The sequence below is a fragment of the Helianthus annuus genome, chromosome 5 (assembly GCF_002127325.2).
Source record: "Helianthus annuus cultivar XRQ/B chromosome 5, HanXRQr2.0-SUNRISE, whole genome shotgun sequence".
NCBI lineage: Eukaryota > Viridiplantae > Streptophyta > Magnoliopsida > Asterales > Asteraceae > Helianthus > Helianthus annuus.
The window spans coordinates 169,114,207-169,136,553 of NC_035437.2; the positions used below are offsets into that span (position 1 = coordinate 169,114,207).

General features: G+C 35.4%; 2 protein-coding genes across 2 annotated transcripts; both read right to left on the reverse strand.

Annotated features, from left to right (window-relative positions):
* Positions 1 to 3,891: 3,891 nt before the first annotated feature.
* On the reverse strand, positions 3,892 to 6,781 carry LOC110941944 (protein CHAPERONE-LIKE PROTEIN OF POR1, chloroplastic). Its single transcript, XM_022183644.2, has 5 exons — positions 6,584 to 6,781; positions 6,290 to 6,378; positions 5,686 to 6,068; positions 5,137 to 5,213; positions 3,892 to 4,128 (listed from the first exon to the last, which is right to left on the reverse strand). The coding sequence occupies exons 1-5, from the start codon at positions 6,640 to 6,642 to the stop codon at positions 3,978 to 3,980; spliced, it is 759 nt and encodes a 252-aa protein (XP_022039336.1). The 5' UTR covers positions 6,643 to 6,781; the 3' UTR covers positions 3,892 to 3,977.
* Positions 6,782 to 11,074: 4,293 nt separating this feature from the next.
* LOC110941943 (G patch domain-containing protein TGH) lies at positions 11,075 to 20,765 on the reverse strand. The gene is made up of 16 exons (XM_022183642.2): positions 20,522 to 20,765; positions 19,575 to 19,665; positions 19,388 to 19,482; positions 19,046 to 19,149; positions 18,603 to 18,664; positions 18,070 to 18,141; positions 17,802 to 17,932; positions 17,276 to 17,351; positions 17,110 to 17,196; positions 16,887 to 16,964; positions 15,743 to 15,887; positions 14,648 to 15,137; positions 13,228 to 13,512; positions 13,010 to 13,138; positions 12,665 to 12,880; positions 11,075 to 12,092 (listed from the first exon to the last, which is right to left on the reverse strand). The coding sequence occupies exons 1-16, from the start codon at positions 20,654 to 20,656 to the stop codon at positions 11,400 to 11,402; spliced, it is 2,889 nt and encodes a 962-aa protein (XP_022039334.1). The 5' UTR covers positions 20,657 to 20,765; the 3' UTR covers positions 11,075 to 11,399.
* Between the last annotated feature and the right edge of the window lie 1,582 nt (positions 20,766 to 22,347).

The window sequence follows — 22,347 nt, forward strand, 5'->3', positions numbered from 1 at the left end:
GCATTATCTTAAGATTTGATTTCTTAATTTCAATAAAATACAATATTAAGGTAATATTGATCTTCCATATTTTCGGTAATTGACCTAGTGACTTCTATTCCAATAGTTCGTCGTTGTTGAAATTGTTACTCACCTCATACAATGCAATATTGTTTGTAACTAATAAAAATATTCTTAAAATGCTTCATAGTTTACAATAAAAATAGTTGTTTTTAGATAAAACTATGATCTGTTACATAAATCTTAGTTGACATTGGATTATTTTATGAGATGAATTTGTATTTTATAGAATTTATATGGTTAACTAGTAGCCCGGTTCAACCGCCCTATACAATCCGGTTCAACCGGTTGAACCATTTTATAGCACAACCCGGTATAACTTAAAAACCGGTTTTTAAAACATTGGTTACGGGTCGATAGTTTGCAAGGGTGAAAGAGGGCATTTTTAAATGGCTCGGGATGGTACTCGGGTTGAAAATTTTTGCTAGTGAACTCGGGATGGTATTCGCGTCTGGTGAACTTGATGCTGAAGCCGAAGAGATGACCTTTACAATTTTGAGTGCTCTATACAATTTAGGTTCATCAAGTTTAATATGGGCAAAAATAAGGTGGCACTCACTCATTGGTGGGTTCATTAGGTTTAACTAGGATTGCCCATCACACTTTAAATGGATTAAAATAGAGTTATAATGAAGTTACAGACGTGGTGAACGGGTGGATTGATGAGGGTTTTTTTTTTTTTTGGATTATGTATTTTGTATCTTTTTAATTCTAATTTTAAACACATTGATGAGTCTACTTGTTTGATTTTGATATGATAAATTCCACCACAACTCAAACCCTGATTATTTCTATAGTAGGTTTGTATCGTCAATAAACCATACCAGTCAATTTCATGGATTCACCTCTTCAGATTGAGTCTTCATTTTAAAGCTCGAGGTCGATCCAGATCAATGAATCCATGAAATTGACTGGTATAGTTTATTGGCTCCAGAACAATGGCAGTATCAAAGTCTGAAGATGAAGAATGGAATGTTGAGAATCATGATGAGATGCATAACCATTGAGAAAAGTGGAGATGAATTAATGGTTTAGGGTTTTAACTGTGAAGAAAAAGGGTTATAAACATCATTTCACATATTACTAACAGTCATGCAACCGTTGACTTGACGGAGGGTCCAAGATTGATGCAATCAAGAAATGTCAGGTGTAAGGCAGCAAGATTTTGGAAATAGGGGGTTAGAGCAAGGTTGGAGAACTCGCTAGTCGCTAGTCGGCCGGAGAGGTGGGGACTAGCGACTACTCGGGATTAATCGGATCGGATTTTTTATATGTAATATTTAGTTTCATGTATACATATACACATTTTTAGGTAAATATGTTAAGTAACTAGGTTTTGACTCTTACTCAACTCATTTTTTAAGTATACAAGACTAATTGTTGGAATTCACATGGATTGGTTGGAAACTGGCCGAAATTTAGAGGTTTTGGCCGGAATATATAGGTTTTTTGCGGGAATCGCCGATTTTTGGCCGGCCGACTAGGTCCGACTAGGTCCGACTAGGCCCGACTAGTCCCGACTAGCGATTAATTGACCAATTAACGAATAATTACTCAGTTACTTACTGGCCGACTAGTGATTAATCGTCGACTAGTCGCTCACTAGTCGCGATTTTTACAACACTGGGTAAGAGTATCAGCGACCCCAAACCTCAGGGTGTAGAACTGCAGTTTACTCTTAAAATAATCAAAACAGTTACAGAAAAACCATATTAGCGTTTGTGTAATAAAGGAGCTTTTGTGAAATGAAGGTCAAACTTTTTGGTCTAAAAAAGGAAATTTAGTTTGTTTTAAATAATTGATTTTACATAAGAGTTGAATTAGTGGGTGTAAACAAATCGAGCAAAAATCCTCAAGATCGGTTAGTTAAAAGGTTGAATATTAAATGAGCCCAAGCTTAAATTGAAGTGTATTTGATGAACGAGCTCAAGTCCGAGACTAAGCTTTATGGGTGAGCAGAAAACCGAAATAACCGAACCGTAACTGAAATAACTGAAAAAACCGAACCGAAACAAAAACCAACGGTTCGGTTTTCGGACTTTTAATAACCGAAAATTTCGGTTTGGTTTTCGGATAATCATACCGATAAGTTATAATACTATGCCAAATCCATATATTTTTATGTTTAAGTTGTTTAAGTGTTTAACGAATGTTACTAAAAATATTAATTTTATTCTAGTTTGTTAAATATTTATAATAGAACATTAACATGTTTATTTATCATTAAAATGATTGATCTATTGTTTACAAGAAATAACAAAATTTAACGTAAAAATTAAATTGTTTTCAAAGTTTTATAAAAGAAAACGTCTTAACAAAAACTTTGGAGAAACATTAAAATAAATTAGAAAGTTGGGTTTATGTGAACAATTAAAAAGACTAAACGTTACTCTATATCTTAAATTTACTGGTCGGTGCACAAAAGACAAACAAATTTACATTCGACTTTCTAAATTGACAAATATAGCCCTTAAACTTTATAAAAAATTCTAAAAACTTTATAAATTATCATTTTTACCCATTTTGGTTCTAACTTTTCAATTTTACCTCCCGTATACTCAATTTTTAGGTTAAAGTCTAAAAGTTATTTTCTCACATGGTTATTTTAGGTGAGTGTCGGTATAGATTCATGTTTCTACGTAATTTTTTTCATGGTTATTTTAGGTAAGTGTCAGTATAGATTCATGTTTCTACGTAATTTTTTTCGAAAATGAGTCGGGTCAGATATAATGCGTTCTCATGCTTATTTTTATGTATGTTTAAATTGGTCTACGTTTTGACATTTTAATGTACGTCTTGGTATAAATTCATGTTTGAATGCAAACTACATAAATTCATGTTTCTGACATAATTTTTTCTGAAACAAGTCTGGTAAAATATAAAAAAGATTTCATTCTTTTTTTTTTGCGTACGTCTTTAGTTGGTCTACGTTTTGACGTAATATGTGTTCAGAAACGAGTCGAGTCAAATATAATAAGTTTTCATTCGACCATATAAATTCGAGTTATTGCAGGTTTCGATGTCGCTAAGTTTTGATGCAAAGGTAGGGGTGGTGTAGTGGTTAGGGGAAACCGTCACTAAACAAACCAACTCTGGTTCGACTCCATTTCTTTTGTAACCGCAATGCTTCAGATAGGATAAATAAAAAAACGCGTTTTCATATGGTTAACGCATCACATAACGTACTGCCAGCTATAAACAACTATGGCATGGTCGCCGCAACACGCGACCAATGGTAACAACCTAGTATTAACTTAAATATAAACATTTAAGAAAAATTCTTAAACTTTGAATTATACTTTTAATTTTTAAATCTTACATAATTTGTTTCAAAAACCGAACCGAACCGTTGCTAAAACCGAAATAACCGAAACCGAAAAAACTGAACGGTTTTCAAAAACCGAAAACCGAAATTTCGGTTACAGTTTTGGTTTTACCCAAAAACCGAACCGAAGCATACACACCCCTACTAACCTTCATATACCAAGCTTATCTAGAGGCTCTCAAGTCTAAAAGAGCCTATAATTTAAAAAAAAAAAAAAAAAAAAAAAAAAAAAAACATGCATCTTTAGTTTGAAAGTTGTGCATGAGCCAAACTCGAGCTTTAGACGGAGCTTGAAACAAGCCAAGCTTAACCTCTCTTTAAGTTAAAGAGAAGCTTGAGCTTAGGCAAAAACCGAGCTCTACTAGACTCGTTTATACACTACATAGAATGATAGAAGTGTTTGTTAAATTGGTTAAAACTGCAACGCATTTTTTTTTTTAATTTGCAACTCATACCCAAATTGAAATTCAAAGGGACACCAAGAGTTGATGTTATGCAAACAGGTAGATATAAGAACATAATAGATCAACTAAAGCAAATGGCAATTAATCCTGTTATAAATCATACATGTAGTCCAAGGACAATCAGGGTTTCACTTAAGAAAGGTGCATCCAAGAAACAAAAAGACGTATACTACCAATGAAGTCAAGAGCTCCAGGGTCCAAGTTGGTTGCAAAAGGGCTGCAGGTATCATGGGCACCACACATGAACCACAAATCCATCCAACCACTAGAGATCCAAATCTGTAACCAATGTCAAAATGGGTCATTATACAAACAATATACAATATACGACTTAGAGATTTGGATAAACCATGATAATGGTTATGTAATTCAACATTGCATGTCAAACTACGGAGCAATGTTCTTAATATTGATCATTAAAGAGAGATCAATGAGAGTGGTGATCATGTCGGGTTGGCAGGGTTGAAATTGATGAACGAGAACTTGAACCGTAAATTTGTTATGTGTGTATCATATCAACCCTAACCGGACACACTTAAAACCATGTAAACCAAATACAACGCATATAATATGTTTATCTAAATGGGTTATGAATGAGTGAGCCAACCAGTTAAGAATTTAACCTGCCTAAAACTAACTTTAACTTGTTTAAACCAAAAATAACATGCTAACCAAATTAAAAATCTAGAACTCAAATCTTAAAACTTTCTAAGTTATACCATCTAATAATGATGACTTTTAAAGAACCCAAAAAAACTTACAAACGGGTTAGCGGATTGACCCGATTAATTTCAATACAACCTGAAGATGTCCCACTTATTAAATGGGTTAGACAGGTCAGCCCAAAACATAACCTGATTGAACGGGTTAAGACTGTCCAGCCGAAACTTCCAAGTCTTGTCCCGGGTCGTGTCAGGAATTGACACCCCTAGATAGCATGTCCACTTGGAAATTTAACGTTTAGACTGCTTAAATATTACAAACTACTTTTTCTTACATGTAAAAGAACTAAATTACGAGTTTACGACATATGATCTAGCTTGTAGCACTAAACATCATATGGCATGAGTCATGACGTGCCAGTATGAAATTCCATAAAAAGAAACTAAGCAAAGGGTGAAACTGGTAAAAGAAAGTTAAAACTGTTGTTCACCAGGTCAGAGCTTTAATGCACGGTCAAATGGACAAATTACTATTCTTTTGCTGGTTTTATTGTTAGTTAACCCTAAAATCAATAGATAGATGAGGAAAATCATGAGGGCTTATTTGCCTTTCTTATAAACTCACCCAATAGCACATGCCCTTGCTATGCTCTTTGACTTGTCATTGAGGAAGTATATGCAAGCAAACAGAGACAGTGCCACCTGTATGATACAAAACAATCGTATCAAGATAAAATACCAGACACCACATCAAGATATAGATAACATCTATTAAACACGAGTTACACCCCCTCAGGTTAAATTATTTATTTTTCCACCATCATCAGTAAAATAAAATGATGACACTAATTTGTGTCCATACTCCATAGTATTATGTTTTCGATATTTATTAAACAGTAGTACGGATATTTGACAAAGAGAACAATGTACAAATAGTATAGTTGCTCTTTGATAAGAATTTGGTCATTTATCTATTAATTCCTTGAATAATAGAATTAAAAATTGTCAAACCCTCCAAAATATAGTTATCTGCCGCTTCAAACACTATCATCTACATTATGTTTATTAATTAATTATCCATCTGAATATTTAACATCACATAATCACTACCAAAGTGAATATCCAAACAGCCCACAAATACTTCAAAAAGTACTAGAAAAAAAGAACATCAAACCTGGAATGCGGGACCACCCTCGGCAGAGTTCATCACACTCCAAAACGCCATAAACGTAAACAGAAACAGTCTTCTGAGAATGATAATCTTTTCAGGGAGCTCTACAAAAGTGAGTAAACTCTGAACCCAAGGTGGAGACTCTTCAACCTTCTTCTTCAGCCGTGTCTTTAAATTTATTTTTGTTTTTTTCCTGTTCTCGAAGCTTCTCATAAGTATTTTCTCAAACGCAGCTTCTATCGACTCCGCACTTCTCTCATGAGCACCATACTGATCCAAAAGAAAGTTCCGAGAACTCCACACTTCTTCCTCAGAAGCATCACTAGTTATACCAAGACGTTTGTAAGGATCCCAAACGTTACTCCGAGGATATCTCGCAACATTACCTAACCAAACATAACTACATATTAATCAATCTTCACTATTGCAGGCTAATTAAACGAATTCGACGATACACAGATCCAGAATTAATTACTTACACTTAAAACTATCCAATAAACTTATAGATTTCAAGGTCAAAATTAAAACAATATAAAATTAGGCAAGCTCAAGGTCAAAATTACTAAATTAGGTTAAATAATCTATATCCATAAAACAACTAAAGTACCTCCATATGTAGAATCAGCAGCAGCACATCTAGGGCTTCTAAACGCCAACGGACACACTGCCGGCTTCCTTAAGCTTCCGTTAATCGAACTGGACGATCAAACGCACACAAATGTAAATAAGAAACAAACATCTCGAAGCATAGCAATTATCGTACACAAAATCATCAAATTAAGATCAATTTAAGCAGACAGCAAACATAGATAAGCCAAAAACTTCGAATATAGCAAAGATACCGTCAATTTCAACCAGAAATTTTGTTGATTGTATGTAGATAAGGCGTTACGAGACTTACAGATTCTTGCCGAAGAAAGAAGATGAGATAATTGGATTTGAAAGGAGAAGAGAAGCCATGGATTTGTAAACCCTAGATAACGCTATGAAGAATCACAGGTCATAGAAGAAGAAGAAGAAGAAGAAGAAGAAGAAGAAGAGCCGACAATTTGTTACGCCTGCGGGGAGAGAGGAAGAGCTTTTCGGTAAGCTTTGGTCTTATTTGGATGTGCTTATCATTCACCGTTTTACCGTTATACCCCTAAGCTTTTTTTTTTTTGTCTAAAGTTTATCCTCGTAAATAGAGTTAAATGTCGTTTTAGTCCATGTGGTTTGGGTCATTTTGTCAGTTTAGTCCAAAAGTTTCATTTTTGGTTTGTGGGTCCAAAAAGGTTTCATCGTTACCATTTAAGTCTACTGGGTTAACTTCATTCATTATTTCTGTTAACGAAAAGGGCAATTCGGTCATTTTATATGGCCGAATTGTCTTTCTAATTAACAGAATTACATGTAAAATGACTGAATTGCCCTTCTTGTTAACAGAAAAAATGGATAAAGTTAACTCAGTGGATTAAAATGGCAACGGTGAAACCTTTTTGGACCCACAGACGAAAAATGAAACCTTTGGACTAAACTGGCGAAATGGCTCAAACCATAAGGACTAAAATGGCATTTAACTCTTAACAGAATATTGTATGAATTAAATCGAGATCAACTTTTATTAAAACGGCATACTAGTATGAATGTAAGATACTAGCAGCCAATAGACAAACATACAATCAAAAAGAGAAATTCAACCATTGTGTTCACCTTGAAGATTTAAAAGAATATCTATTTTAAATCCATAGAAAGCCTAGAGACTTAGGGGGCGTTTGGTTCACGGGAATTAAATGGAATTTAAGGGAATTGTAATCTGAATTTCATCTCTTACTATGTTTGGTTTACAGAATTTGATAGAATTGGAATCTCAATTCCAATCTTCATGTGTTTGGTTGACAATGAAATTGAAATTGGAATTAGGCATGAATTCCTTCAAATTCCTTTAACTAAGGTAGCGTTCGTTTCATGGAATGGAATGGAATGGAATTAGGAAGTTTTTCTTTGTAAAATTGATCTTGGTTGGGGGAGGGAGGAATTTGAAATCCTTCACTCTAATGAAATTTGTGACTATTTCAACATTCCTTAGAAATCCTTCACTCAAATGAAGGAATGGAATGGAATGTTGAAATAGTCACAAATTTCATTGATTAAAGAAATTCATGGGATTTCAAATTCCTCCCTCCCCCAACCAAGATCAATTTTACAAAGAAAAACTTCCTAATTCCATTCCATTCCATTCCATGAAACGAACGCTACCTAAATGAAATCAAAATCCTTCCTATATGTGAAGGAATTAAAATAAATTCATTGGAATCTTCGACCATTTCGACCCGAACGGTTTCGATCCACGCCGTTTCAACTCGTACCATTTCGATACGTACTGGTTTCAATCCGAACTGTTTCGATCCGTATTGGTTTCGATCCGAACCGTTTCGAATCGAATCGTTTCTTTCCGAACCGATTCGACCCGTACCGTTTCGACGCGAACCGCTTCGACCCGTACGTTTCGACCCGTACCGTTTCGACCCGAACTGTTTCAACCCGTACTGTACCGTTTCAACCCGAACCGGGGGTTGTGGGTGCCGGGGTGATGGATTCCAATTCATTTGACAACCAAACACAACAAAAACGGAATTGAGATTTCAATTCCAACAATTTCCAATTCCAACTGGAATGTTTAAATTCCAACAATTTCCAATTCCAACTGAAATATTTAAATTCCAAATCCAATTCCTTCAAATTCTAAATCCTATTCAAAATCCAATTCCATAACATTCCGCGAACCAAACGCCCCCTTAATAGTCACCTTTGAACCTGTGATCTTTGTGTCCGAGAAGATTGTCTCGTTTCTTGCCTTCTAGATGCCCTAGCAAACTATCGTAATAATCCCTTGAAGTACTTTGCGTTTCTTCTTATCTAAAGAACTGGACTTATGAAAGTTCAAAAGATCCAAAATAGAAAAAGCATAGATGGGGTCACATAACACTAATTTGAGATCGCTTGTCAAACTTAAGTTGCCAAAAAAACATGAAAAAAGCAAATGGGAGGATGATTCGGTAATCGGTATCATAATTGCATATCCCACAATCCCACATAGATTCGAATCCAAATGAATGTTCTTGTTTGCAAAACCTTCCTTTGTCGGGATACGATCCAAACTAGCTCTCCATGAAAAATGTTAATTTTTTTAAGAACCCAATTGTTCCAATGTGTCGAGTGCATGCAAACCGAACCGTCTCAACAATCTTGTACATAACTTTTGTCATTGAGGCAACCAAAAAACTGACATCCCTTTCCTAAGTCCAAATCCATTCATATGCTTATTGCTCGTTAACTGGACCGGTTGTAGCAGTGCAACAAGTGATTGGTATTTTTGTATAGAGAGACAGGTCTAGCTACATAATCCAAACACTCCTCAACCGTTCATTTTTATTGGAAGCACTAGAAAAAAGATTAGGGAATTCGTCTTTAAGCGGCTGAGAGCAGACCCAAGTATCCAGTTAGAAATGAACCGAATCACCTTTACCAACCTTTCCTTTAATAAAAGACCCAAGATTTATGTCAAGAAGAGAAATTGCACCCCATATGCCCGGAAACCTGTTGGAATAAGGCAAACCATTCTAAACTCGAGACGAACTATGAATTGCAACAATAACTTTGATCCAAAGAGCATGTAGCGAGGTGAGACCCAATCCGCCCGCTACCAAAGGAGAGGTGATTTTAGACCAACTAACCCAATGTATTTTATCATTTTCTAAAGAAGAGGCCCAAAAGAACCTCCGTCTTTTCGCTTCAAGTTGTTCTAAAAATGCTAATCAGGGCTTTATAACGTGAAAAGAAATAAGCTGGTAATGTTTCCATAACCGACTTAAGAAGTGTTAAACGACCACCTATCGAGAGAGTGGCCACTTTCCACATAGAAAGTCAGAACATCAAACTTTTGAATAACAGAAGTCCAATTAGCAATCTGATTCATTTTAACACACACTGAGAGGCCTAGATAAGAAAAAGGCCTAGATAATTAAGTTTAGTCTATCATATCTAACATGTTTAATTAGAAGGCGGTGTCCGGATGTACATTGTTAAGATGTCTAGTTAAACATATCCACATGTTTAACTCATTGTTACAATATGTTAACCTGTTTATAACATATTTATAACTTGTTTACACATATTAACAGCTTGTCAACCCTATTGGAAATTTTAGATGGATGGGTTTAATAGATTAGTTTAAGTATATGTCTAACTCAACTTGTTATGTATTTTTAAGTTTGGGTTGGCACCTTTATTTTATTTTCAAATATTTAATTATTTTATTTATGTATATAAATGTTTAATTATATATAACAAAATGTATATTACTAAGTTATTTTCATCACATTTTTGTTTATAATAATATTTTGTTATGTTAATATGTAACTGTTACATAATATAAAAATTATTATATTTATAGAGATAATAGGTTAGTTTAGGCTCTCAAGCCTAACTAAGCTTAGTAATTAGTATATGAAGCTTAGGCTCAATTCGAGCTTTTTACAAACCAATCTCGAATATATCACGAGCAAATTGACTCGTTTACACACTAGCAGTGTCGTGTGTGTAAGTATCACAGCCACAAAAGCTTAGAGAATAGGAAATATTGCAATGCAAGACATAATAACATAAATCTACCAAAATAAGAAAACAATAGGAAATATTGCAACGCAAGACATAATAACATAAGTCTACCAAAATAAGACAACTATAGGAAATATTGCAACGCAAGACATAATAACATAAGGCAAATTATTGTACGTAACACATAGCCACAAAAGCTTAGACAATAGGTAATATTGCAATGCAAGACATAAGCCTACTAAGATAAGACACAAAATTACAACTTAAACAACCAAAGTAACAACGGGACTTGGTGTCGAATATAATGTTTCTTTCAATTGTTCATCGTAATTAGCCCCCATCCAGTGAATCAAACGTTAAGTTAGGAACGTGTGATGAATTAACTTAGTTGTGATGCATCGTAAAAATGAACCAACTAAATCACTTTGAGGACTCCATGAATTACATGTAATAGCCATTTAATCAGGTAAAAATAACACAATTCAATCCAGTTAAAAAAATCCCTAAAGTTAGCTTTTTTTGTTAACCTGATTCAACACAGCAATAAAAAAAATAAAATAAAATTCGACAACCAACCCGCTAAAAATCTGGACCGAAAAATTAGGAACCTGTGAAAAAATTTCTTGGGTCGACTACTCACTTAACTTGCAAATGCTCCAGAAGCTGTCTAACCCAAATTAAATGTCACATTAAATTGGCATTTTTAAAAACTGGTATGACCCGTTACCCCGCTCTTCCTGACCCACTTATTTTGCGATGCATGTATGCAGGGGGATCAAAATTTACAGCGGATATGTGAAAGAAAGATCGTCATCGCTGTGGATATTTTGACAGAATCTATGCAGTCCTAGAAAGACGTCGCACATACAAATCTTTCTAAAACAACTATTCAAGTATTCACCTGCCTTTAAGTAAATTTAGATCTATCCAAACGATCAGTACCCAACAAGAGTATAATGAAGCTTTAAAACTCATTTCGACACCATGCTACTACAATGGCTAGTGATTTGGAAATCGCGGTTCATAATTTCAATGTAGTAGACCGATGACGGGTATGGAAGATTGGAACATACTTCACGATTTGTATTCATATGCTATGCTCATTTGTAAAGTTTTCTTCTTCAGTCTCTCCTTTTCCTCCTCTCACTCTTGCTATCGGGATACTCTTTATCTGCAGAATGTCGAGATCTGCTAGATGATTCATGATGTCTATGCTTCGAGTGTTTTCTGTGTTCCTTTTTTCTTCCTTTACGTCTTGAAGAACTATGTCGGTCCCTATAACCATCAGACGAGTCACTTGCACTATCGTAATCCCGTTTAGATCGTTTCCGACTTTTTTCATCATCCGAAGAACTTTTGTCCCTTTTAGCTTTCGTCTCCTTTTTTCTTCCTTTATGCCTTGAAGAACTATATCGGTCCCTATAACCATCAGATGAGTCACCTGTACTACCATAATCTCGTTTGGATCGTTTCCGACTTTTCTCATCGTCCGAAGAACCTTCGTCCCTTTTAAACGTGGTCTCCTTAAGCTCTTTAGTATTTTGTCTACTAACATTTTTATGTGCGTCATTATCGATTGGTTCATGTTTCTGAGGGATGTCCTGAACTGTCGGTTTTTTAATCGCTTCGGGGGGGTTGTACGGTTGATCAGGGGGAACCTCAAGGCCTAACTCTTTTCCCAGTGATTCCAGAAAATCACCAGCCATTAAACGACTTAAAGCCGTATTCGCAACTTCTATTTTCTTTGTTGGATCTTCGGGTTGATCGGTGTTAATATTTTCATCTTCATCATCCGAATCATCAGAGAATATAGCCTGCAACCATACCAAATTGTAAGCCTTTGAAGGATTAGATTATCAAAATAATTCATTTTGACCTGTTTATCTAGAAACTAGTGTGTGGTCGGTCAAACAGGGCCGTCTCCGAAAATGTTCGAAAATCTTTAGGCCCTGTGCGAACAGAAAATACGGACCCCTTAGATATAAATTTTTAAAAATAATATATATATATAAAAAATTTAAATATATGAAAATGAATTAATGTCATTTGAATCAACACCAATCATTTAATGCAACTTGACAAAATTAGGCAATTAATGTCATTTGCATTTAATACATAGATAAGAAATAAAAAGAAAAACAAAACTGAGGACGCCGGGATTAGAACCCGTGTCTTCTTATTATTAAAGTGACTTTCAAACCACCAAACCAAGTGTTTCAAGATAGTGTAAAACTAATACAAAAACAAAAAAATGGGCCCCCGATGGGTTTGGGCCCTGAGCCGTCACCCATCCCGCACAGCCTTCGGGCCGGCCCTGTGGTCAAATTTGGATTGTACTTTATTGATAACAATGAGTGGTAATAGATCTATAAAGAATATATATTACCTTATAAAGGTCGACAGGTCTCTCAACGTTTTCAACCTCTACATTTTCAACCTCAACCTTATCTTCAGCATCCAAAACATTCGTTCTCCTGTTTTCGTCTACTTGAGGTGATGAGATATTCGAGAAGGTATTTTTATCGTCTGTTGCAGCCTTAACATAATCTGGCATAAAGATAAGAGAATCCAACTTGCTCCTTGACCTAGGAGGAGGTGGCGGCTGCAAAATATAATTGCTTATTATCTTATGTTATAGTTTTTTTCTTGAACGCCTTTTGTATTAATATTATTTATAGAATTATTGCAAAACGCATAAGATATTATAGTAGAAGAAAATGAAAAAATATACCTTTCCCATGTAAGGATCGATTAAATCAAAGCGCTTGCATAAGATAGGTGCAGGCCGCCACTGAAATTCTTCACGCTTCGGGAACATACTCTTTGTTGTAACTTCTTCAGTTTGACTAACTCCGTTCATCTGTTGATAAACTATAATAAGATCACGATATCCATACAAAACAATGTTATTGAGAGTTACGAGTAAAGATGCAGAAACTATATACATACCTCTGATCCGCCAGAAGTGAACTGTAACCCTAGACCTGTTGATGCACCCAATATCTGTTGACTGGAAAGTTGACTTTCTTTTCCCCATTTTCCCTGCGTTATTGCCTCTGCGGCAGTATCAAATTCCAATCGTTCACGAGCACGAGCAGCCTCTGACATTTTACTTGATCCACCAGCGTCTATTGTGCGTAGACCTCCACGATATTTCTCCTTTAGGTACTGCTCAAATCGTTCTTGCTTTGCAGGGTCATGTTGGAATGGTTTTGCTATTTCGGTAGGCTCCACCTACAATCAAAATTCTTCAAAAGATTAGGTGTATGCTACTTTATTTTGTTTAGGAACATAGTGTGCAATAAAATCCAGATGCGCAAGAATCTAAGAAGATCAAAACAGCCAAGAAGCATGTCAAAATAACCTAGAGGTGGCGGTTTTGACCCATTTACTTACTAACGGGTTGATTTGGCTTGCGATTATCTAAAACAGGTCATATGGAATTGATACTTAGCTACAAATGGAACAGGTTCTAAGTTCTCAAAAGTCTATCTTTAATACATACAACACGCCAATGATCCGCAGACCAATTGGTTTGGGGGGAGGTGGGAAGGTTTACCCACTTATGTGGAGTTCCTGCCCGAGAGGTCTCAGGGTCGAATCTTGCGGGGGGCGAACTGTGGCACCGGTTCAAATTGGCAATAATATGCCAATCGCAGGATTCCTACTCGTGACCTGGGCGATCAAAGGCCAAAGACCTAACCGGGTGATCTAGCCGTCCAAAAAAAAAAAATACATACAACACACTAAAGCTTTGTTCGCGTGATCATATTTACCACAATAGTAATTTATAATTTTTTTAAAGAGTCAAATGCCATTTTTGTCCCTGAGGTTTGGCCAGTTTTGCGACTTTCGTCTAAAGGATTGTTTTTCCGCATCTGGACCCAAATTGTTTGAAATTTTGCCATTTTCATCCGGCTCATTAACTCCATCCATTTTTCTCCGTTAAGTCCAGAGGTATTTCCATCTTTTTTGTTAACTTAAAGGGAAATTCGGTCTTTTTCACTTTATGTACAAGCATTTAGCATAATGTACAAATATTCAAAAACCGAATGGCCCCTTAAGTTAACAAAAAAGATGAAAACACCCCTGACTTAATGGAGAAAAATGGATGGAGTTAACGAGCCGGATGAAAATAGCAAAATTTCAAACAATTTGGGTCCAGATGTTGAAAAACAAACCTTTGGACGAAAGTACGAAAGTCGCAAACGTAGCCAAACCTCAGGGACGAAAATGGCATTTTACTCTTAAAAAATATAGAAAATAATGTTTGTGGGTCAATTCTGGACCCTGTATTGACCCCGTTACACACCCAACCCATCGTGTCGCATCTAAGACAAACAAATAAGCAAAGAACTTAGTGACTCACAAACAATGCAGGCTCGGTGAATGTATCAGATAAATGAAACTGAAGGTTAACATTATCAGTGGCAGGGGCAACAGGTTTCAACTCCTTTGTGGTTCTGTTCAGAGGTTTTTCTCCTAAAATGTTTCCACGCGTTTCTGCGCTCATCTTTTGCGCGTTTGGAGCTACTTTTTCATTCAACAATGGTTTCGTTTTGTCTCCGTGTTTTTGTCTTGCCTCCCATAGCTTCCGTTTATAGTAATCGTTGCCATCTCCACCGTTAAGAAAGTTAAATAACGGATTTGACTGGTTTTTCTCTCTAGAAAGTTCCTCGAATAATGTGCCACAACGAGCCACCAGAGTTGCAACTCCTTCAATCAAAACCTTCAAGTTGTTATCCACGGGTGGAGGAACCTCTGGTGGAGGTGCTTCGGTCAACTTTTGGTTGACCGATAGTGTAGTGGGGAACTTATGATGTGGCACGAAATCCTTTGGAACTACTGGAGGGTCAAATCTGAGAGCATGAAGTATCCAAATGTAAGTAATCAAGATTCAAGTTTTATATAGCTAAAAATGAAAAGACGTTTTCTTTTTGTCCTGCTAATGTTAAAGAAGTGATACTATATTAAAATGCCTTTGATTATATCTCTATCCCATTCATGGAAAACGTTACTAGCTTTTTGAGTAAAGTACAAGGATGGTCCCTGTGTTTGACCAAAATTTTGGATATGGTCCCTAGCTTTTCGAAAGCACACGGATGGTCCCTGTGGTTTACACTTTGTAACACATGTAGTACCCAAATTTTGCCAAAGTTACATGGATGGTCCCTGTGGTTTGCACTTTGTAACGCATTTAGTCTCTAACTTGGACCTGCTGAAACCTTTTGATTTGTTAGCTGGGGACCAAATGCGTTACAAAATGCAAACCACAGGGACCATTCGTGTACTTTTGAAAAGCTAGGGACTAAATCCAAAATTTTGGTTAACCACAAGAACCATTTGTGTACTTTCTTCAAGCTTTTTAAATAACACGAACCAAGTAACATAAATACTGTTTGAAGAACTATAGATAACTAATTTAACAATTCAAATTGCGAAGATATGAAACGAGAAATGTCACCTTTCTAACTGGTAGTCAGTATTGGATGCGGCTTTAAAACCGGGCAAAACACCATCGTTTTGTTTTGAACTGGGCTTCTTTTTATCCTCTATTGCCAATCTTGAAGGTTCCTCAACTTCTTCAACAAAAGCTTCAAAATCATAACCTGTTACCCAAAAAATTTTACTCATTTAGAAACGACTCAACGAGAATCAGATGCAAATTTATCTATATCAAGCAGGTTTTTCTACTATAAAAGTATAAATTAGCTAGAGTGAATTTCAAGTTTTGTCCTTTATCTTTAGGCCACTTTGCAAGTTTTGTCCTTTATGTTTAAACTTGACGAGTTTTGTCCTTTATGTTTAAAAATCAAGCACGTTTTACCCTTTATGTTTAAAAATCAAACACGTTTTGTCCTTTATGTTTAAAAAATCAAGCACCTTTTGTCCTTAAAAATCAAGCATAAAGGACAAAACGTGCTTAATTTTTAAGCATAAAGGACAAAACTCGTCAAATTTGAACATAAAGGACAAAACTTGCAAAGTGGCCTAAAGATAAAGGACAAAACTTGAAATTCACTCAATTAGCTAATAAACATTTCCTTTTCCGCCATGGCCTATCCAGGTATGTTATATTTCATATTTTTTGTTTCCTATGTTTTTATGTTATTGTTAAAGAAATTACAATATAATACTGTATTTCTTTTTAACAGGCATTAGAAAAATCTTTTCAATGTGTTCAACGTGAACCTAGGAGTGAACTTTTTTATATCTTGTTTTTTTTACTAACGAAATATCTTAAGCTATTTTACAATCTAATTTATATATTACTCCCTTTCATAATCAACTAGTTACAAAACAAATAGAAATAATACACTATTTTCAACTTTGTGAGATAATTTGCCACTTACTACATATATCAACTGATAATTTCTTATGTGTACGTTTTTATACAAATATACTCTCTATATAAAACGAGTGAATTGTGTTTTGACACATATAAGTTTTGTGATGGTTTCTCGTGAATTTCCAAAATTTCATGAAGTTATTAAATACAACACTTGCTAGATGAATGATGTATTAATTTCAGTTTTTTACTTAATATGTGTAAGCATAAAAGCACAACATTTGATACTATAAAAAACAATAATAATGCGGGAAATAACCTGACGCGTATACATCCTCATCTTCTGCATCAAGCTCTTCAAGGGCTCCAATGCCAAAACCAGGTGCAACATTTCTTGCTGATGAAATCAAGCCAACACAAGTTATTAACTTGAAAAGTTTAACTTACACAACAAGCAATCCATACAGGTAATCACATGCAGATAATAAACAAGAAAATACTTTCATTAAAACAGAATGCATCAGATAATACGGGTACCATACGTTTGAAAGAAAAGAGCCCGTCTTTCTTTGGATGCGATTTTTTGTGCCCCGACTCTCTATTCCCAGGTAAATGTGACCTTTTGTTGTCTGAAGTAATGACAAAAGTTTGTGAGTGAATTAGTTTTTGAATAACAAATCAGCTGGCTAGTTTCTGAGTGTTACATACCCCTAAATTCAGGAGCACCTTTGAACGGATCATAGCCTAGACCATACATATCCTGCTTTGGATTTAGCACATAAACCTGAAAAGAGAACATAATTAAGAGACTCGGTTTGGGAATAATTTAAAGCCACTCATAAATGATATGATAACTACAATGTCAGAGGTCTTAACAGATTGAAACATATATGATAACATTCGAAGCTGAAGATACACATGAAAAATCTAATGAAGTCAAAGAAACATATGCTTAAGAGGTTATATATAGCCAGATTGGCGTTAATGTCAGAAATAATACAAAAGAAATGAACATCAACTGAGTGAGAGGATGCGTACTCCTAAAAGGAATGGTCCGGTCCGTTCTTATCTACTAACAGAACACGTTTTTTTCTCATTCCATAGTTACTTTCAATATTGCATATGGAACATTAAAGAATAGCGGAACGTAAGCATGAATGAATGAAATAGGGGAATCCATGACACATGCAATATGGTAAGTGCCAATAAAAAAGCATAAGGAAAATTTACGCACCGGAGTACTTTTCTGAAACCGATTAAGATCATCAGTAGGGAGCTCTGCAGCAGTTTCCATGGCATCTTCAGCTTCAGCATCCTCGGGACCCGCAAAAGCAAGAAAAGCTTTTCTTGCTTCTCTCCGAGCATCTGCAGTTAGGAATGATTATAGATGAGCATCTCATTCATTTTCTTGTGACTGCAAGTCTTTATTAGATAGAGAAAATACAACTATCTATGTCAAGCAGGTTTTTATATGACATGATACTGACAATTGAAAAGCATACCATAATGCGTACTCTTTGAACTTTTTATTGATTGACCACGACGCCATCCCATTTTCAGCATTAATCGGACACCTAGCCATCAAAAGCATGAAGATACATGGAGACATCATAAGAAATGATATATATATATATGTGTGTGTGTGTGTGTATATATGAGAGAGAGAGAGAGACGGAGAGAAGAAAGTTCAATTGAAAACCAAAAGTCCAAAAAATAAGTTGAGAACCACAGGAACCGCTTGTGTTGTATATATTGCCGGATTCACTTTTGCACAGCTCAAAAAGGACGAGGAGGAAATTGGTATTTTACCCAAAAAGGACGAGGAGGAAATTAGCATTTTACAGCCTTACCATTTTACCCCTTTCCTTTATTTAAAATTAATTAATAAAAACCACGATTGACAATTGAAGCACTACGTACAAGTGCTTAAACGGTCCTTGCAGTTCTCAACATATTTGTGGTCCTTTATTGAAAGTGTGGGTGCCCTATGTGTGTGTATGTATGTTTGTGTGTGTGTGTATTAGTAGAGACAAACCAATGGAATCCGTGGCTGGAACAACTAGTTCATCAGGAGCAGGCCCAGGAATAGCTGATGGCCTGCATTTTTTTAAGATGGTATTTCAGACTCAGGATCATAAAGGCGTTATGAGATCCAATGACAAACAAAAATAGAAAAACTAGCAATAGAGTATAAAATTTTCATCAGAATGCACATTTACTATGTTATCAACTATCATGACCATAAATACATACACAAAAATTCAATCTATGAAGAAGCGTAAACTAAACACAGGAACATCATGTTAAGCTAACTTTATGTTGGGGTCGGTAGCAAAAATATCAACAATGCGTTGCAATGTGATTACAGAGCAGCAGGAATTTGATCATTGCAGAAATTTATGATAATTTGAAACCGAAAATTAATCAAACCAAATATTGATTTTACAGCCTGCGATAAGAAAACCAATCATATGTTACCTCTCATTTTGTTCCTTCTCAGACTGCTTCCTAGCTATTTCTGCTGCAGTAAATCCGAAAGTGTCAAACTGCATAGATGTCCCCAAAGAATTGCCTTCCAATTCCTATATTGAAAAATATATACCTCAAAAGTAAGTAACAAACTAAAAATAAACCTCAAACTTCTATTGTAAGTTTGAATGCATGGTCATCAACAATTTTAACATTGATGGCCACTCACACTATAATCATAGAATACAATGTACTTGTATGTTGCATGATTAAGTTCACAAAGCTTCACAACAAAAGAATCATTCTTTGTATAAAGATATTAAGGTCCACGAAAAACAAAAATCCACATACAGCTTTCTCATCGTCGTCCAAAAAGTTTGAAAGGTCTTGTTGCTTAATTTCAGCTCTTTTCTTCCTTGATGATGTAAATGTTTGTGGTGTCCACCCTGTAAATTTGTTCATAAAGCTAAGTAAGACCAAAAAAAACTTAATACTTATTCAAAGAAAGCATATTGTTTTAAAGCTTGTAATTATTTACCCTCTTTAGAGCCCACAGTATTGAAGTAACCAGCAGAAAAACCTCCGCTAAATGCCCCATGAAACCTTCTTCTTCCTTCTTCGTCTCTAACCTATAAAGCATATTACATAATAATTAATTTTCTATGAAACACAACACATACAAAAGTGGTACATGCATCAAACTCTGTTTGAAATGCTACATAACAAGAATGTCATCCAACTTTTTGCTTGTTTTACGGTGACCGTGACAACTTGTTAGTTGTTACCACAAAAGTCCCCCCCCCCAAACCAATGGCGGATCTTGCCCGTTGAACCTGCCAGGGCCGAAAGACACGGACACTAAAATTAGCACTACGGCCGAAAAAACTTGCCAGGGCCGAACATAGTATATATACAAAATTTCGATCGAAATGCGGAAAACTAGCACTACGGCCGAAAAACTTGCCAGGGCCGTGGCCCTGCCACGGCTCCACTAAGATCCGCCCCTGCCCCAAACTAAACCCAATATCCTGCTAACCAACGGGATCAGGTAAAACGCAACTTGTTTTGCTTTTGCTAACCAAGCTGCCAATGCGTGAAATTCTGAAAGTCTGTATCGATTATTTAATAGATTTTAGTAGACCGTGATGAGTTATGTTTACGCGTACTACTTGCTCAAGTGTTTATCCATTTCCGTTTTCATAAGTTAATGATCATATGAATCTTACATCTTACGAACTCTACAAAATAACAGAATAGTAAAACACATAGCCCATACTCTGTATCGAATGGCATCACTAGGTTATTAATCATGATAAACTTCCTAAACCTAAATGTCACAAAACGCAACAATAACAGAACCAAACCCTAACTGAGTCTCTAACTCATTCCAAATCAATGCAAACCGATAATTTGTAACGAATTAACGGAACATAAACAAACTTTGGCTAAATTGAGGATGCACTGAATATAATTGTCGAACCAAACCTCTTGTTTCCAAGGAGCGAGGGTTCGTAGCTGACCAGAAGCTTCTGCAATCGATTTTTTCTTCCGGCTGATTGTATCTTCTTCCCGTTCAATCGGTGTTCCGAAGAACACGAAGTCTTCTTCGTCACTCGCCATTTATGTGTTGGAGGTTTTGAGGATCACCAATGGTGTTTTATGTTCGGTTTGCAAAAACCCTATTGTGGTTCGAACAAATAAGCCATGGTTCATTTAGGGGGTGTTTGGCCTAGTTTTTATTTTTTGGCTTATGCTTATATTTTAAACTAGCTTATAGCTTATTTTCTATCATTTGATAAGCTCTTTTTAATGTGTTTGGATTAGCTTATAGCTTATTTATATCATTTGCCCTTACACAAAGAAGGTTTCTTCAAATAAGCTAAAAAACCATCATCAAATAAGCTTATTCAAATTAGCTTATATAAGCTAATAAGCATAAGCTTAAAAAGCTAAACCAAACATCAAATTAAGCTTATTTTGTAAAAAAAGCTAAAAAAAGCTATAAGCTTTGTTAAAAAAGCTAGGCCAAACACCCCCTTAGAAGGTTACAACTTACGATCGATCTTAATTATTGTTTTGTTTGGCTAAGCTTTTTGTAACAATTTATTGACTTATTGGCTTTTTGAAAAGTTATAAGCTCAAAAATGATGTTTGACAACGAGGGTGTATGTGAATGGGAAAGGTGACTTTTCCAAAAAGTCACTCCATACTGACTTTTCAAAAAGCCAATAAGTCAATAAGCACTTTTCAAAAAGCTTAGCCAAACATGCCCTGAATTATATAAACGATAGTTGTGATTTACATGTTATTATTACTAGCGGGAATTCGACGCTCGTGTTGTGGTGGGATACGATTTGATTGGTATCTGTTAGGTTTGTTATGGTATGACAGTCCGCACCGCAGATGTTATTGCAAGCAAACGAGAAAACTAAAAATATAAAAATGTAACGTAACCAAAACGATATCTACATGTGTTCAATTCGTTGCGGAAAAAATAACCACTCAATAGTTACAATATTCATACATTTTTCATAAACTTTACATTAGGGATGGCAAAAATACCCGAGCCCGACGGGTATACCCGATACCCGACGGGTATTGGGCCGGGTATGGGATTAGTTTTAAAAAATTTTGCGGGTATGGGTCGAGTATGGGATTGGGTGATACCCGACCCGATTACACGAACTATATACCCGATCATATACCCGAAGTTTTTAATTTATATTTTTATTTTCAATCAACTCTTATCTATTATTGATTTATTTTAGTATGTTAATTAAAAAATAAATTTTCTTTTAACATGTGTATTTGATGATAGTATTTATATTTTGTATGTTGTGAAGTATATACATATAAGTGTATAACTATTATAAAGTTATTATTAATTTATGACAAAACTTATATGTATGTAATGTATATTTTTAATTTATAATAGTTGTTGCATAAATAAATTTATATAATAATTATAATAGTAAAAAATGTATTTAGAAATCCTAATATATATCTTTCAACAAACTAATGGGTATACCCGATACCCACGGGTATATCCGGTACCCGACGGGTATTGGGTCGGGTATGGGGCACGATTTTACAACCGAGTATGGATGTGGGATTACCAATACCCGACCCATTGTCATCCTTACTTTACATCAGTACTAGGTTTTAATTGAAATCAACTGTATATGTCTCATTCTAGTAACCTTTAAAAAATTAACATCCAAACCCAATCTTCATATACCACCAACAACAAAATCTCCACCTAGCAAGAAACTTGGAGAAGACCATACACCAAACAGAGTTCGAAGTACATC